The sequence below is a fragment of the Ictalurus furcatus genome, chromosome 28, assembly GCF_023375685.1.
Source record: "Ictalurus furcatus strain D&B chromosome 28, Billie_1.0, whole genome shotgun sequence".
Lineage (NCBI taxonomy): Eukaryota > Metazoa > Chordata > Actinopteri > Siluriformes > Ictaluridae > Ictalurus > Ictalurus furcatus.
In genome coordinates, this window is record NC_071282.1 from 12,959,578 (window position 1) to 12,976,230 (window position 16,653).

A 16,653-nucleotide genomic window follows, 5' to 3' on the forward strand; every position below is an offset into this window, starting at 1 on the left:
GGCCAAATTTGAGGGCAACATTGCTTATATTCTTTTCAGAAAAGGCAATCCTATAATTCTGGTCTATTACAAACTGTCTCCAGTCAATGAAAGAGCGGAGAAAATAACAGTTTTCTCTCTGAGGTGGTTTAAGTCGGATTGCTGTTATCTGTGCACCAGCAAGTCATTTAGTTTATCCTCATGTACTTGGTGTGTACCACATAGTTACCAATATCGGCTGGGTTTATTGTATTGTGCTGCACGTCTGTTTTATACTCGTGGTATTTACATTTACATGCATCAGAAACCCTGTATCCTGCACTCATCGTAGATGTTTTAATAGATTTGATTTTACCTCAATGGTTCTGTAGTAGGGGTCAAGCAGGACCTTAGCAAGAGCCACAATCTGGGGCGTGCGGTCCCAGCCGTCAGAGCAGTGTACTAGTACTGGACGTCCCTCTCTCTCCACAGCAGAACTCACCAGAGTGGCCGCCTTCAGCATGACGGACAGGTGCTGCAACCAGCGTGTGCTCTCTAGTGCAGAGAGCCAGCTGGGGACAGGAAGTAGCACACAGCGCATTAAGCATTCATTCAGATTACTACAGAGGCCAAAAGTCTGAGTGCACCTGCAAGAATTGTATGCTTCACAAGCTACTACACAGTAATAACAATAAATCTTTACCCAGTTTGTACTGAATTTCGAAATTGGTAAACAATATGTATACCCGAGACGAAAGGTCCTATTTCAGAAATTCTCAGATGAAACGGAAATCCCCTGAATCCCCAAAATATAAACCGTTCTTGGAGCTTGGATCAAAACTCAATCATGCTTACTTTGCACCACTTTTTCAACAATGTTACTTATTCTCTTCATCTCTCATATCTTATCTTGACCAGTCAGTGAGAAGAAGATATGCAAGACAATATATTTTACACAAGGTTAATTGAGGTCATCTGGGAATGGCCTCCATCGAACACTAAAATAAATGAGTACAGATGCCTATATGTGGTTTATAACTAAAACACATTATATTTTCATGACAAAATACAGGATTATATGACCAAACTGTATCATTTAAAAAAAAGTTTGCACTGTACCGTACTAGCTGCAGAACAGGTCCCTATGCTACATGAGTCTGCAATCTAGTATTAATGATCATTATCCCTGCACTGCACAAGACCTTATGTAAAAGTCACATAACGATGACCTTTAAGGTGCAAAGGAATACATCAGCAACTCTGAGCCCAATTTAGGCCTGACCCAGTTAATCTGAACCATGCCACAGAGAAAGCAACACTGAACAAGAGCTGTACATGGAATCAACTCTAAATATAGCCTAGTGTTGAGAATACGATGTCTTCTTACTAGCTCTGAACCGTAGATAAAATGCAGGGTTTTTTTGCTTTGTGATGTGTTAAGATCTACTTTTAAAGAGCTAAAGATAAGAATTTGAAATAAGAAAATATTCTATCCCTCAGCAAGCAGACTTACTAGTTTATCGATATTGTAACGAATTATGTAAAAATGCTCTGTTCTGACAGTGTCGTGGGTATTATGATTTCATAAAACATCCACACAAAAAGTAGTAAGTCGCAGACAGGATGTCGAAATATATTCGCTCTTAAAACCCAAACCATTTTAGATATTGCACTGTTATTGCGTACACTTTGTTAGCAAACCATAATATTGAGATACATATGTACTGTACAAATGGCTTCAGATTTCACTCTTTGATATTTCGGTCATATTGCTCAACTCTCATTAAAAGGTGAAATTGAAAATTGAAAGTGAAATACAGATGGATACAGATACTATAAAGTGGTGAAAGGAACATAATATAATAAAAGGTTGAACGACAAGGTTATGGGTCAACACCGTGTACTCACTTGCCAGGATCAGGGATTTGACTGCACACAGCTCTCAGAGACTGGAAACTGTTCCTGATGGAGTGGATATTAGCCATGCCCATGAACATCACCTCACAGTTAGGGTAGTACTCTACAGACACAGACACAGACACAGAGACACACACACACACACACACACACACACACACACACACAGTGAGGTTAACCTTAAATCATGTCGAAATCATCATTACAAATGTTCTGGTTGTGGTTGTAACCAGAGACAAACAACCCAAAACCCAGTGTCGGTACTGAACAAATACTGACCCGAAAGGCTAGATCGGAATGAGATCAGATTTGGTTGATGAATGATTTCCAATAAAGATGTAATTGGTGCATCATTAGTAGAAGTTTAAGGCAATTGGACTAATGTTATAATCCTATAATGCCTTATGTTCTGCCAGCAGAGGGGCTTGGCCTTCAATTTAGGGCTTTTTATATGAGATGTGATAATTATAGTCCTCCATTTATTTTCAATGAGAGGCAGACAGGCAGGTGAAGCAACACGGGGCAGAGCAGCAGGTGGTGAAGCAGCGAGTTTTATCCAGCAAACCATTGCATGTACCTGACAAAAGTGTTTCCCTTTGGACATGCAGAGAGAGACAGGCAGAGCAGAGAAAGATTTGTAGCCTCTCATGTGTTTAAAAAAAAAACTTTTACCAACTCAAGTTTCAAAGCAACCTGCTCTTCTTGTGCTAAAATTAAACCAGTTAAAAAGAAACCACTACATTTGCTTGTCATATGCCGTGTCTTCGCAGCATGGCAGATAATGACTCACGGCACAGCTGTGCAGCAACATGAGCTCCACCCAGGACACTTGTCCCCTGTGTGAACTCGGTGCGTGTGTGAGGATAAAGACTGCTGCTTACCTTCACACTCACAGCCACCCCCCTTGGCGCGGTTGGCCACTGCAGCAGTGTAGGATCGTGCATCCAGGATCAGCAGCTTTTGTGGTGCAGTGCTGGCATCAGGACCGGAACCCACCGCCAGGGTGGAGTCTGCGAGACAGAGAGAAACAGGAGGCCCGTAAGAAATAAATAATTGGATAAATAATTGGATACCTGAGAAAAGCTGAAAAAGATCAGGCATGTACTAAGGTTTGATTAAGGTTATGTAATTCTTTAATTTCCATGAGTAGCTGGATATTAAAATTGTTTAAATGTTCAAAACTAATTTAGAAGGAATGATATAGTAGCTTCTTTCCTTACAGGAGCCTGAGTGTGTAAAAGGAAAGAGACTGTGTAGCGTGTGTCAAACTACAAAGATGACCTTTCCAACAAGATACCCCAAATTTCTTGGCCACCACTATGTCAACAGGGTCAGAAACAATAGAGCCATTTCCAATTCACTCACAAGCATCCGCTCCAAACTGGAAACCATTTATCTTCAATTAAAGAGGAAAAAAAAATAAAAAAAATTGTGTGCATGTATGTGTAACTAATTACAAATGGCTCCCCACCAAATATCTATTCTTGCCTGAATAATATATATGCCATTATTATCTGAGGGAACTGGAACCATTAGCAAATTAATTGGCACGGACACTGCAGTTTAATTGCAGTTCAAGTGCAGGTTCGGTTGCGCTTTAAAAGAGGAGTCTGGTCCATGGCTTTCATCACCATCCGTTCCCATTAATTTACAGTCAGTGAAAGAACAATGAACAACAACAAAAAAAAACTTTAAAAAAACTGTGGGAAATTTCCATCTGAAAAATGGGATGAACGGAGTTAGTAACCGTATGTTATTAAAATGGTCCAAAGCTGTTTTAGTCTTTAGATTCGTCGCAAAATGTCTATAGACTAAGAAAATACTGATATTTTCACCTCTCATTGTAACTCATACTGAAATAGAACAGCTTGTTATTTTTGGGGCGAGGATAATAGCTATAACCAGGAACATTTTGTATGCTACTTTATGGGTATGAACCTCCAGAGATCTCCAGCCAATCGATTTAGTTCAATTTCAGCTCAAGGTGCCACAATGTGACTATAAATCAATTATTTATGCATCTAGATTTTTTTCTTCCCTACATTAAGATTTGAGTGATGACCACTTGGTGCTTCACACATTATTTTCGTCTACCATGAAAATCACCAGGCTTGTATTTCCATTACAATTACAAAGCCAAATGCCAACAATGCAAAATTAAATTAAAAAAAAAAGGATCACATTTCTCAAACAAACCAACCAAAACGGAAACTAAAACTGCCTAAAGTCATCTGCCCAAATGTTCTGTGCTAAAATCAGAAACAGTAAAGAGAGAGCACATCATTTGTTTGTTCTAATGAATCTCCACACAGTGGCATGCCAACACGCCTCAATGCAGGGGAGCTGCACCCTGCTTAGCCTGTATAGGGATGTGTGTGTGTGTGTGTGCGCGCTCGTACGCGTGTGAGAGATTATTCCTGGGGTGAGTAGAGGATATGTTACCGAAGTCGCAGTCGGAAGTGTCTGCCCCGTCCCCTCGTATCCTGCAGGATGCCCGGGGTCCTGGATCCAGTGCGCAGGCTTTGGCGATAGATGTGACCAGGTACTCGTCCTCAGTGTTCCTCCATCCCCACCAGCTGATCTCAGGCTGGCTGCAGCGTGCTATCACTGCACCATTCTTCAGGTGCCTGAGACAAATACAAAAAGGATAAGTCGTCACATTAGAGGCCAAAAGCTTGGAAACAGCACTAACACTGTAAACATCCCTTTACAAGTGTCTCCAATCTTTACCTTACAGACAGTACAGGAAGAGAATAAGTATTGTTATTCTGTCCAGGGCAGGTGTCACAAAATATAAACTGTAACTACTGATCATTTTTAATTTGGGGGAGAGAAAAGCAAAAAAAAAGCAAAAAAAAAAAAAAGGGCAGCTTATTTTCATGAAGGATTAAGGGGCACAGTGTATTCTACGTCCATGTATACCCTATGCCTCACCAGTTACGTGTTTGCCTTACCTGTACACCACTACTGGGATTCTCTTCCAGGACCTGAAAGAGGCCACACTTTCCAGTTCTTTATCTGTGATCCACACCGGCACCAAGAGCTTCTGAGGATAACTGGAGCAAAGTCTGAACAGAGCAAGAAAGAGGGGGAGAGAGAGATATTTGATAATCAATATATACACATATAATATTAAAACCCTGAAAACATGGTAATTCAACCCATTTTCTCCCCAGTTTGCTATGTCCTATTCTAACTATCTGCTCTGCACACGACAGCTACCTGCTCTTGCTGCATCACCTTATCACAATATCCACCCTCTTCCGCATACATGAGCTCACAGAGACACATGATTGGCTAGTGTCATTGTGATCGACAGGGGAGAGAGTATGCAAACCCTCTCAACCAAAGTGCATGGCCACTTTTGCTTTCTTGGCTCTTGGTTATGAATAGCTGTGGCATCATAATGGTTTGACCTTGTGATATCCCAAATGTAAGGTGAACACTTCTCTGCCGTGCCACTCAAGAGCCCCGAAAACATGGTAATTCTGATTTATCCTTATTTCTATTGTGTTTTTTTTCCCTGTATTATTGCGAGTATTCCAGCATTTTTCAACCCAATTTCCTTTACCTCCAATTTAGATGCAATTGCCACAAGCACAGCCTTGGATGTTTCCCTTTAAAACCAGTTAAACGCAAAGGCTGCGTCCGAAACCGCATACTTACCTAATATATAGTAGGCGGAGAAGCAGTACGCCAGAGGGGTAGTATGTCGGAATTCTCAGTAGGCGAGAAACAGTAGGTGAGATATACCCAGATGGCGTACTGCTTCCGGCGGGATTTTGCAGTATGCAACCGATGGACGCTGCGGGAGTCAAACAATCCCATAATGCAACGAGACTGGTGCGGACGAGCTCAGGAAAAGAATAATGCGGAAGACAGTGTCGGCTCTTGAGTTAAGAATTAAACAGGATTTGTTTAACTACACCCGAATAAATTGTTAACTTGTTTAAGATTTTTATGTTTATGAGGACATTGAAGGTCACATGACAGTGCTAACATGGTGGATGTAGTACGTCCGGGACTGCAGTCATAATACACACACGTATCGATTAGTACGTACTGTTTCAACGGCAATGCAGTACATACAGTCATAGTATGTGATTTTGGACACCGCCAAAGTCTCTGGGCAAACATTGAATTTGGACAATAAACATTAGGCTGGACTTCCTTTTCTGAAAGAGGAACCTGTGGTTATGTGTTACCTTTTGGAAGGCTCAAGTAAGCTGAATTAGTCTGTACTGGGATGGAAACTTGGATAAAACTCAACAGGAACAGCACCACTTCAGTTCATTCACACTGATGACTACATTTACTTAAGTTGAAATGTATTGAGTCTACAATCAAGCTGATTGGTTAATTCCCCTGAGGCACATAGAAACGTACATATCCTGCAGACATGACAGGTTAAAATGTGAAAAAAATTAACATGCAACAGCACACACTCCCACACACAGTCTCCTCTGGCTATGGTGTGCTGCTGACTCACTGATCTCAGCAGGTCTTGGCCTGCTTTAATTATCTACCACTATGGAGCGTCTCCACACACGCGCACACACACACACACACACAAAATGATTATCTCCATTTCACGCCATCACCTCTGGGGCTCTGTGGCAGTACCTCCAGCTGATACACACACGCACACACACACACCACGTGAGCCGTTGTAAGTCAAGGCTGATCGTGTCTTTCCTCCTGTTGCATAATGCGAGTGTCCTTCAAATGCCAAACACAGCCAGACAATTTCATTCCAAGCACAATCACCTTACTCCGTCATCCACGCACTTCTATTTACTCTCGTCTGAAAGCCGACCATAGCAGCATAAACACATTCACAGACACTGACCAGCACAGAAAACAAAAACACTCTTATAGGCAGGGGTGTGCGATCTGACAAAAATATCATATCACGATTCGAGAATTTCTAAGATGCACAATGAGTTTCATGATGTAATACAGGTTTGCTCACTAACTGACAGCAATACAGTACTGTTGCTTAAAAAAAACAACCTGTTTACTGAATGAATTATTTCTTCATGTCTACACAAATAGATTTTTATTTTTCATATGTGTTTATAATAAATAATATTTAACACTGAAAGACAATTTTAAAGATTAAATAACATTTTAACATCATTTAACATAATGACATACTTTATCCCAATATCGATATTATAGTGTCATATTGCACAGCCCTGCTCATTGGTAATGAACTTTGTGGATCGTACTTGTAGTTGCTGTTGATGTCGGACACTCTCCAAGCATTCTGCATGTCAAAGCCCATTCTCCTCACCTCCATCTCCATCCTGTGACGAACATGATCACCTGAGACATGAAAAACAAAAGGGAAAGATGGATGGAAAGAAAAAGAAAAAAAGAAATACAAGGAAGGAAAAAATATATCATAGTAAGAAAAAAAAGAAGAAAAAACAAGGACGTACAAAAGAAGGAAATAAAGTAATAAAGTAAGGAAAGAAAAACAAAAAGAATGAGCAAGTGAAGGAACAAAACAAAACAAAAACCCCAAATATGACCGTAGACAAAATAAAAAAAAGAAAGAAAGAAAAACATTTCAGTAAATTTCTGAAGTGAAGAATTACCACTTTGCTTTGAATAAAACAGTTAAACAATGAATCTGTGTGTGTGTATGTGTGTGTACCTGGTCTGCAGAGATGTAGGTGCTGGTCTTCGTCATCAGCACAGCCCCCGAGGCTCCATGCATGGTAGGCCAGAGCGAACAGGTCCTCCAGGCGCGAGGGGTGAGCTATAGCTCGATTCAGCCTCTTCAGCCACTCCTGACACTGCTTAAACGTGGAGAAGTGACACCTGACAGGACACAATCATCATCATCATCATCATCATCAACAAAAGCTATTAATACATCATGTATTTTAACATCACATGGCTAAATATCATTCAGTAAAAACATAAAAAGACTCCCCCTGTATAGAAGGTTATTCCCTAAAGTAGAACAATGACTCCTATTGTCCATGGTCCATATTTTATTATCTACATATTTAGTTTAGTTTGTATGAATTTACTGCATATATTAGCTGGGTTTCATACGTTTCCTCTCTTTTGCTGTATTCACGCAGCTGGTCAGATCTTACTGGTCTGTTTTGCAATACTGATATGCAACACTTGTGTCATTCCTCTTGGGAGATAGCATGATGAAGTGATGCGCAAAGGCTGAACAGCTCAGCAGAGGTTACAGTGCTCTAATCCAGAAAATAGCTTTGGATTTGGATTGAGGCTTAGTTCTGCTTCAGCATTGTGAACACTAGAGTTGATTAGAGGTTGTTTTTTCCCCCCCCGGTTTCCCTTTAATCCAGTGCATGCTTTTTCACTGCATAACTTTCAATGTGTAAAACAGGTTAAAAAACAAACCCCAAAAAACCCTGGTGTGCGTATCGGCCTCTCTGTATGTTCTGGAATGTTAATCCTTAATTTCACTTTAAATCCTAATTATTTATCATTATTGGGGGGAAAAAAGTTTTGATAGGAGTAATGATAACTGGAATAAAGATAATCGATCACAGCAATGGTCGGTTTTTGTGAATTATACAGAAACTTAATAAAGTGTTCATGTGCACAAAATAGCTGCCACAAGTGTCCTGCAGTTGTTTGGAGTGTTTTTGATGCTACGCATCCGCAGAATGGAATTCTAATATAAACAGTGGGAGAAGCGTAGGACGATGTGACGGGACATCAGAAACAGACTCAACAAACTATCACCGTGTCTCAGATTTCCCATTTTATACACCTCCAGGTGTTTCTCTACAACACCGTTAGCGTATGAATTTTATAAACCTCATGCACAAACCCACTTTAAAGTTTTATTTATTTATTTTTTTCAAACAAAAAGTACTGCAGTGGCACGGTCAATTCTATCCTATACACTGAAGACATCTGGGTTTGAGATCAGAAGATGAATACGAGATGATGGATCAGAATTTCAGCTTTCATTTCCTGATATTTTACATCTAGATGTGTTAAATAACTTGTAACATGCCACATTTCGTTCGAACCATATTTCAAATGAACAAAAATATTGGAACACACGTTCTGTTACAATAATTGTTTAAAATGTAATAGCTCTGAATATCAACTATTGTTTGAGCCATAGGTTTCACCTGCGAAGACTGCAATTGATTTTAAAAAGGATAAGCCAGCATGAAGACCAGAGAGCTGTCTATGGGGGGGACTGCAAGCCATATACGAATAGTTTTTTACATTTTATAGATAAACAGTAAATAGACTTGTAATTGTCCAGATATACAAAAGGTACAGAGGCAAGTATATGAACTATTCTTTATGTGTAACACTGAGTATGTGTTACATAGGTGCAATAAAGGATTTCTAATTCATGCACAAAAATTACAGTGTGCAGTAAGTGCAGAATGCAGAGGGAAGTGTTTTCATGGGCCAAAATGTCTATTTATGCTACAAACTTTAAACCCTATAATTGACATGGTTTTAGTACATCTGAAGTTGGAAGCTTTGTGACTTTTGCATATATTTGTTTGCATGTGTGGCACTGCATCTTTATAAAGTAAATCTTTAACCCAGGACAGTATGTGTGTGTGTGTGTGTGTGTTTGTGTGTACCTCACTAATTTGGAGTCCTTACAGATGATGTGCAGCTGGAACATATCTCTGCTCTCCACACTCTCAATCAGCCTGAGAGGCACCTACAACAATACACAGCCGAGGAGCATGTTAATGAAATGAGTAAACAGGAAGCACCAACTTGCTACAACAGGAACTATCAGAGGAAATGTACAGAGGCTGCTTCTGACTGAAAGAGCATGTTTTGTGCTGATCAAAACCGGTCCTGTAGCCCGAGTCCTGGTCATGATTTCCAGGCATCAGCTGGAAACGGTGCTCCACTGAACTACTAACAGTCTTCTATTTTGGTTGTTTTTGAGTGCATTTCAAACACAAATGATCCAAGTGGGCAGATGAGTTATGAGCTGGGATTTCCTGTGGTCAGTCAAGCCTTTTTCTGAATGGCACCAATAAGACTTGGTGCACTCAGCTTCCTGCTGAAATTACACTGGATCCAGACGTCACTGTGGAATTCATTACAAGATCTGGGGCTACTAATAGCAATGTAAAGGGAAAAAAAAACAAAAAAAACCTGAGAGCTCCATTTACACACAAACAGGACATGTAGACTTGAGGTTTTACATAACTTGGAATTCTAGTTGACTGTACACCAACAGAATACAGGGTTCTAGACAATTTCATACCAACAAAAGGGTTCTTGGGTTCTAATTGATTTTACACCAACAAAACTTGAGGGTTCTAGCTGAATTTACAGCAACAGAATTTGGGGATCTATTTGACTTTATAAGCAAGTGAATTTACAGATCCAGTCAATTTACACCAACAGAATCTGGGGTTCTAGACAACTTCATACTAACAAAATTGGGGTTCTAGCTGATTTTACACCAACAGAACTTGGGGTTCTAGTCGATTTTACACCAATAAGAACTTGGGGGTTCTAGTAAGAATTTGATAAAATTCTTATCAACACGCACAAAAAAAAAAATCTCCATGATGTCATATGATTCAAAATATTTAAACTGTAAAATGCACAAATCCAGATTAACTTTTGAATAAAATTTTTTTAAAACTGTGTTTATATGAATACATGAGTCAGCCAGCACCAAACTCAAGCACTATAAAGGTTCTACTAGTGCACTCTTGAGCAGGAAGCATAAACCATACAGCTGCAAGCTTTAGTAGTGGCTCATTGGCCAACATTAAAAGCACAATTCCATTTACTAGGGTAAGAAGAAAAAACAAAAAAAAAAACAAGCTGATGTGAACAGAATAAAATCACGGATCTAGGATGAGTTCTGGCTTTTCGTTCTAGACCAATAAACACAACTAAGGAAAGAAGTAGAAAATTCTAGATCAGCATGCTGGCTCCTATTTCATACAGCCTCTGCATTAAAAAAAAATAAAGAGGGGGAAAAGGATGGAGAGAACTGGAATGAAAGGATAAATGAAAAGGGGCTAATGAGTGCAAAGTACTCACAGAGATCTCAGTGTCCACACCTGGGTACATCTACCACACCAGCAGGACACAGACAGAGAGAGGGAGGGAGAAAGGGAGGAAGAAAAAGAAAGAAGGCAGGTGAGAAAATAAAAAAAGGAAGACGAGAACAGATTAAAAAAAGAGGGAGAAATGAAGAAATGACTAAGCAAAAAACTAAATGGAAAGACCATGCAATGGTGGGAATGAGTGTAAACAAACCATAAAATAAGGGTGAGAAGAATTCTTCCTCTTTTATGAGCCTCGTATGTCTCATACCTAGACGCGTTTGATTAACGTGGGAAAAAATTTGGGGGGCGGGGGGGTATCAGTACATACCAGGGTATAAATTCTTTTTTTTTGTCACAGTGCTGGTCAATTCCTGATTCAGATTGATCAAGAGAGGTTGATTAATTTTCTATAAACAGGTCTCAGTAATGCGGTCTTGGAAGGTTTATATAGGCAGATCATTCTAGAAAAACAACTTCAATAGGGATTTGTTCAGCAGAGATGCCACCCAAGTACATTACTAAAACTCGTAATTATTGATGGTGTGAAGGAGGCATTTCTGCAAGATGTTTATTTAAATTGTTTTGGAAGGTGTCTCCAATATCAGTGCTTTGCAACAGTCAGAGGTAATGCAGTTTCTTTACATTTTCCAGGACAGAGGACTTCTTGGGAACATGAACAGGAACATGGTCAGTGGTATCTCAGTGGTTAAGATGAACTACCAACGATGCCAATCTGCCACTGCTGGGCCCTTGAGCAAGACCCTTAATCCTCAACTGCTCAATTTTATAAATGAGATACATGCAAGTCGCTCTGGAAAAGGGCATCTGCTATAAATATAAACATTATGAGCTGCATTTTCTGGCTTAACAAGAAAAAAAAAAAAGACGTTGGTAAGACAGCAACTGTTTATAGCCGTTACAGCTGTTAGTCACAACAGGAACTAACTAGAAACGTAACTATAAACAAATGATGTAGGACATTACTCATTATTAATAAATCATTTGAAATCAATGGAAGATTGCTGTGGTTTAAGAGGAATAAAATATGGTACATGCTATTCTAAGAAAATTACCAGTTTTGGGGGTGGTTTTTGGGGTCGGCCCACATCACACCATCCTGTAATTTCTTATTTTCCTAGAACAGCACATCCTGTCTTGTTTACTTAAATAATTCACTAATTACCTATGTAAGAACTGATCTGTAATAGTTATAATTCCACGATTAAATTGTGCACCCAGAAGACTTTGGATGATTGATGATGGTATCGGGAATTGCAGACAGATTCCAACTATCATGATGGCTATCAAATTAGATGATTTAAATGTCTGTCAGGAAACGTGGTGTCTGCAGCTTTAAGATCAACAAAAATAACTTGTACTGAATCGTCCCATGTAACCTTTCCTTTTCTCCTATTTTTGATCTTATGTGAACCTTAATAGACTACATGTTGTCTGGCTTCGGAGCAGCGCAACAAAACTTCTTTCTCAGATGCATCCTAACTTCCCGTGCACTTCTGATTTCCATAATTTTATAATGAGCTTCGATACAGAGAATAATTTGTTTTGCAGCATTCCTGGCTTTGTTAACAGCGAATTAATAAAAAATAAATAAAAAATAAAAAACAAATAGACTAAATGCTAGTGTCTAGCAGCTACAGCTGACTTAACAAGCTTCTGGTATTTGTATTATGTACATTCGGCCACGCCCCCTTATATTTCCCCCCCCTCAGCGCCACAGGCGATACTATTGTCAATTGCCAATAGTTAGTGGACACGATCTCACAAGCCTAACATCCAGTGTGTTCAGTACAAAATGCACTCACACCCCCTCACACCAAGTTCAGTGTGGCCAGCCGGGTCAAAAAAGGATGCTGTCACTCAGCTGAGTTCCACTTGACACAACCTGCCTGCAGGCTAATTTTGAGCTGATCTGACTCTGGGATTTAAAAGGCTGTGCTCTTGATGTTGACACTGAACAGACTGGTCTGGTGCCACTTAATGATTATCGAACTGACTGTTGGCCTCTGGGAGGGACAGCGATGAGCAGAGGGGGAGAAGAAGGGAAACCCCCCAAAACAAAAACAACCCCCACTTTTCTTCAAGTTCTTTGAGGAACATGCCTAAAGCTGTGACAGTGGCAATTTTTTAACCATTAAACACTGTGGCAAGAGGTGGTGGTGGGCCAGAGGTGTTGGAAGAAGTTAAATTTATATTATGTATATATAAAATTTTATAGGCTTAAATGAATAAAAACCTAAATATAAAATTGAAACAACTCAATACAGCCTTGTTGTGTCGTGCTGTTGAATGAGAAACCTCCTGAGGGCGCTGTATGGTATTGTGATCGGACGCAAGGGGAGAAGGCGAATTAGTGGATAATAAAACGATGGAGTTAAAGTCTAAGTGTAGTATACCACAAGCCTACAAATCATAAGGTTTGATTATGAATACGTAATTTGTGTATTAATATAAAATCTCCTGCTATATGTTAGGCTATAAATACAAATGAATATAGCAACTGTTATTACATGTGTATACAAAACGTTGTACTTCTTACTTGTCAGTGCCTACTCAAGCAGAAACATTAAGATTGTGTGTGATGTGACACTACCGCAGGTAGCACTCCACCACCAGGGTGGCAAACTACCACCACGGTGGTGCGCTTGTCAAGGCCACCCGTTATGTCAAAAATAACATGGTTGGCGTCGAAAGGTATTATATCGAAATTATAAATATTCCATTATGTTACTGGCATGTCAAACCTGCCATATGAAGCAACTACTACGGTCTATTATATAGGCACAACAGCAGGGATCACATCACAAATGGACACACGAGTCTCGGCTTAAACTGAACGCAGTGGAAGCCGAAGTTAGATTCACAGGTACTCCTTTATAGGAAACAGGAAAGCCTGCATAGTTTCCCCCAAAGCTGGTTATCGGCAAACATGGATTGTTCATTTGTTCCAGAGCGAATGAGCTCAACATGACCTCATTTACCCTCTGGAGTGCCATGAAAGACCTTTCAGCTCAGAGGCTAGGCAAAGTAAAGACAAGGCTTCCCTTGACTGGTTACAGACAGAGCGTTATAGGTATCCAAGTTATATGTAATATTTTTGAAGATTTTCAGTACCACAAACGTGAACTATAAAAATAAAAACTCTTCAAAATAAGACTCAAAAGAAAAATGGCTTATTAAATACATACAGTAACTACATCTCTGTTAAATGTAAATTCAGAAGTGTTTGTATACAGCAAAAAACGCTAATCTTAATTCAGCTTCTGCTTTATGCTAGTGACCCTATAATATCCCATGAGAGGGATGACAAACATTTTCAAAACCGGGCCATACATTTTTTTTTTTTTTTAATCTACAGAAGCGGCTTGGCAAACTAGCTAGCTAACAGTGACATAACGGCACATTCATAAGTCTAGATTTGGTAGTTATGGTGTATCTTAGAGGTTGAAAATATGATGCAAACTGAGACTCCGATACTGAAATCCTTCTTGACTCCATGTGTGACAAAAGCCAGATAGTTTGATAGCAGTTAACTAGCCACCTACCTATTTGACAGGAGAACGTTTCCAAATTCCATGTATATTCGTAGATCCTGTCATTTTTAATGAGGCTAAAGGAGTAGAGCTGTCCCTAGGCCATTTTAGTAGATTCTGGCCATTTAAAAAACAAAAACAAAAAAAACCCTTTCATTTTCTTTTCTTTTTCTGGGAATTTGGAGAAAATCTACTAATTATCAGCAACACTCTGGGTTTAGAGCTCAAGTTCAATAATAAATAACTTGTTTAAATATTTAAACTTGTATAATTACATATAATAATTAACAGAGAAGGTAAACTTTAGCTCAGATACTGATTTAACTGCTCTCGCTGTATAGAGGAAAGGGACCTTACGGTGAGCACAATTACCTTATGGTTGCAGTTTTATTTATACTGTAGGGCTAAATTGAAATTTCACTTGAAAGTGATATGGAAACATGTGTGTTCATAGTTCACTGTGTGCCATGTCTAAATGAATGAAGTCTTGCCATTTTCTTTTCTCAAAAGAAAAGATGAGATCTGCTCTACAAGCAGCGAACACACCAGATGATTGATCTATCAGTGTGATGTGTGTATGTATGTGCGTGTGTGAGAGGCTCTTACATTGATAATGGAGTCTTTGAATTTAATATGCAGTCTGTAGTTCGAGATGGCAATGATTGCATCATCGGCACGGCCCAGAAACTCCACCCCTTCGCCTTGAAGCGCTGGGAAAGGCACCTGCAAAACACACACAGATTAAAGTGGAAGTCTGTAATTTTTCACTTTTAACTGCAACCCCATTCTGATGTCTAATCCCACCCCTTCTGTTTAAACTCCATATGCCATTTGAGTTTAAAGAAAAGGTGCAGCTGCTCCAACTGGGGAGGAGCCAACATCCAGGCCAGACAATATAAACCTATAAGTCTCATAAGGAACTGGATTCGTACTCACTGCATGGCAATATTGCAAATCTGCTTTTCTAAGGTATTTTTAAAATGATGAGGTTATAAGTATAGAAACACTTGCACATAATGAAAAACTACACCTTTTAACCTTAAAACTGAAAAGCCTACACAAGATACAGAAAGCGCTTGGTTGAAGTCACCCTTTTAGACCATGCAGGACCAAGCCAATCTTCACCATTATAAATCACAGAGAAAAGAAAAGGTCAGAATACCACAACGGGGTGCATTTCAGCGACAGCTTGGAAAGAACGCCTACTGCATTCCCACAGTTATCCTCCTAACTAAGTGCAGTATTTCAAACAACAAACCCACATACAAATTCAAACACAAAGTCTAACACTTTATGAATCCTTAAAAAAAAAAAAAAAAAAAAAAACCCCACAAGGATACCCTATGGCCAATTATAAAGGAAAGAACGATGTTTAATAGCCAGCAAGTCCAAGTTGTGAAACTCTGAAGACTTTATTACTACACATTTCACACTACACACCAGTGCTACAAAGCAAACTTGTACCTCCCTGCGAGTCTAATGGATCTGGTTCGACTTCACAGCTTATGTGATGCCATCCTGGTCAGCGGTTTGTGAGGCTGGTGCCCCGATGGCACCGTCCATCCATAGACTGCGAGTAAACAGATTTCAAGCCTATGCCCATGGGGTCCTGTTGGCATGGTGTTAAGAAACCAGGCCTGCTTTTAAAACCCCCTGAACAGTGGAGTGCTTCAGTACGGTGTGTGCAGAACGGGTTACCTCAGAAGCAGAAGGCAGATTAAACAAAGAAGCGCTTGTGTCGAGCGGCTGGCTCTGTACACAGGGGCTTCTGAATATTTGAGACCGACAGTCTGCAAAACATTTAGTCAGTATTGGTTCAAATTAAAATTTTCAACCACCTCTGGCCATATTTAATGTGGAGTCACGCTACCATGGAAACGTTTAGCATCAGTGGAAAGTGTTAGAAACTGTACACATCCCTTCAGTTCTCGAATAGAGTTTTTCCATTGGACAGGACTAGGAATGCAATAATTAAGCAAATGGTATTTTTCAGCTTAAATTTTTATTGGTCTCAGTTGATCCTAAATGTTTATCTCGCATCTAAATAGAATGTTTAACAACAAAAAAGTTGTCTCTCTCAGGGTTATTAGGCAACAACATTTCAAATCTCCCCCACCCACTTATTTATTCTTCAGTCTTAAAAGTAGTATTTAACAAATAACTAACATAAA

The 16,653-nt window shown here is 39.6% G+C and overlaps 1 protein-coding gene across 9 annotated transcripts in view; it reads right to left on the reverse strand.

The window, feature by feature from the left end:
* Positions 1 to 16,653, reverse strand: part of mtmr4 (myotubularin related protein 4) — a 69,796-nt gene that overhangs the window by 6,013 nt on the left and 47,130 nt on the right. For all 9 annotated transcript variants that reach the window (XM_053617693.1, XM_053617696.1, XM_053617692.1 and 6 more), the window contains 9 exons: positions 15,089 to 15,205; positions 9,486 to 9,568; positions 7,538 to 7,704; positions 7,107 to 7,203; positions 4,830 to 4,943; positions 4,318 to 4,502; positions 2,757 to 2,885; positions 1,867 to 1,978; positions 335 to 530 (listed from right to left, as the gene is read on the reverse strand). In XM_053617693.1, coding sequence (XP_053473668.1) covers positions 335 to 530; positions 1,867 to 1,978; positions 2,757 to 2,885; positions 4,318 to 4,502; positions 4,830 to 4,943; positions 7,107 to 7,203; positions 7,538 to 7,704; positions 9,486 to 9,568; positions 15,089 to 15,205 — 1,200 coding nt within the window. The remainder of the gene's footprint in view (positions 1 to 334; positions 531 to 1,866; positions 1,979 to 2,756; positions 2,886 to 4,317; positions 4,503 to 4,829; positions 4,944 to 7,106; positions 7,204 to 7,537; positions 7,705 to 9,485; positions 9,569 to 15,088; positions 15,206 to 16,653) is intronic.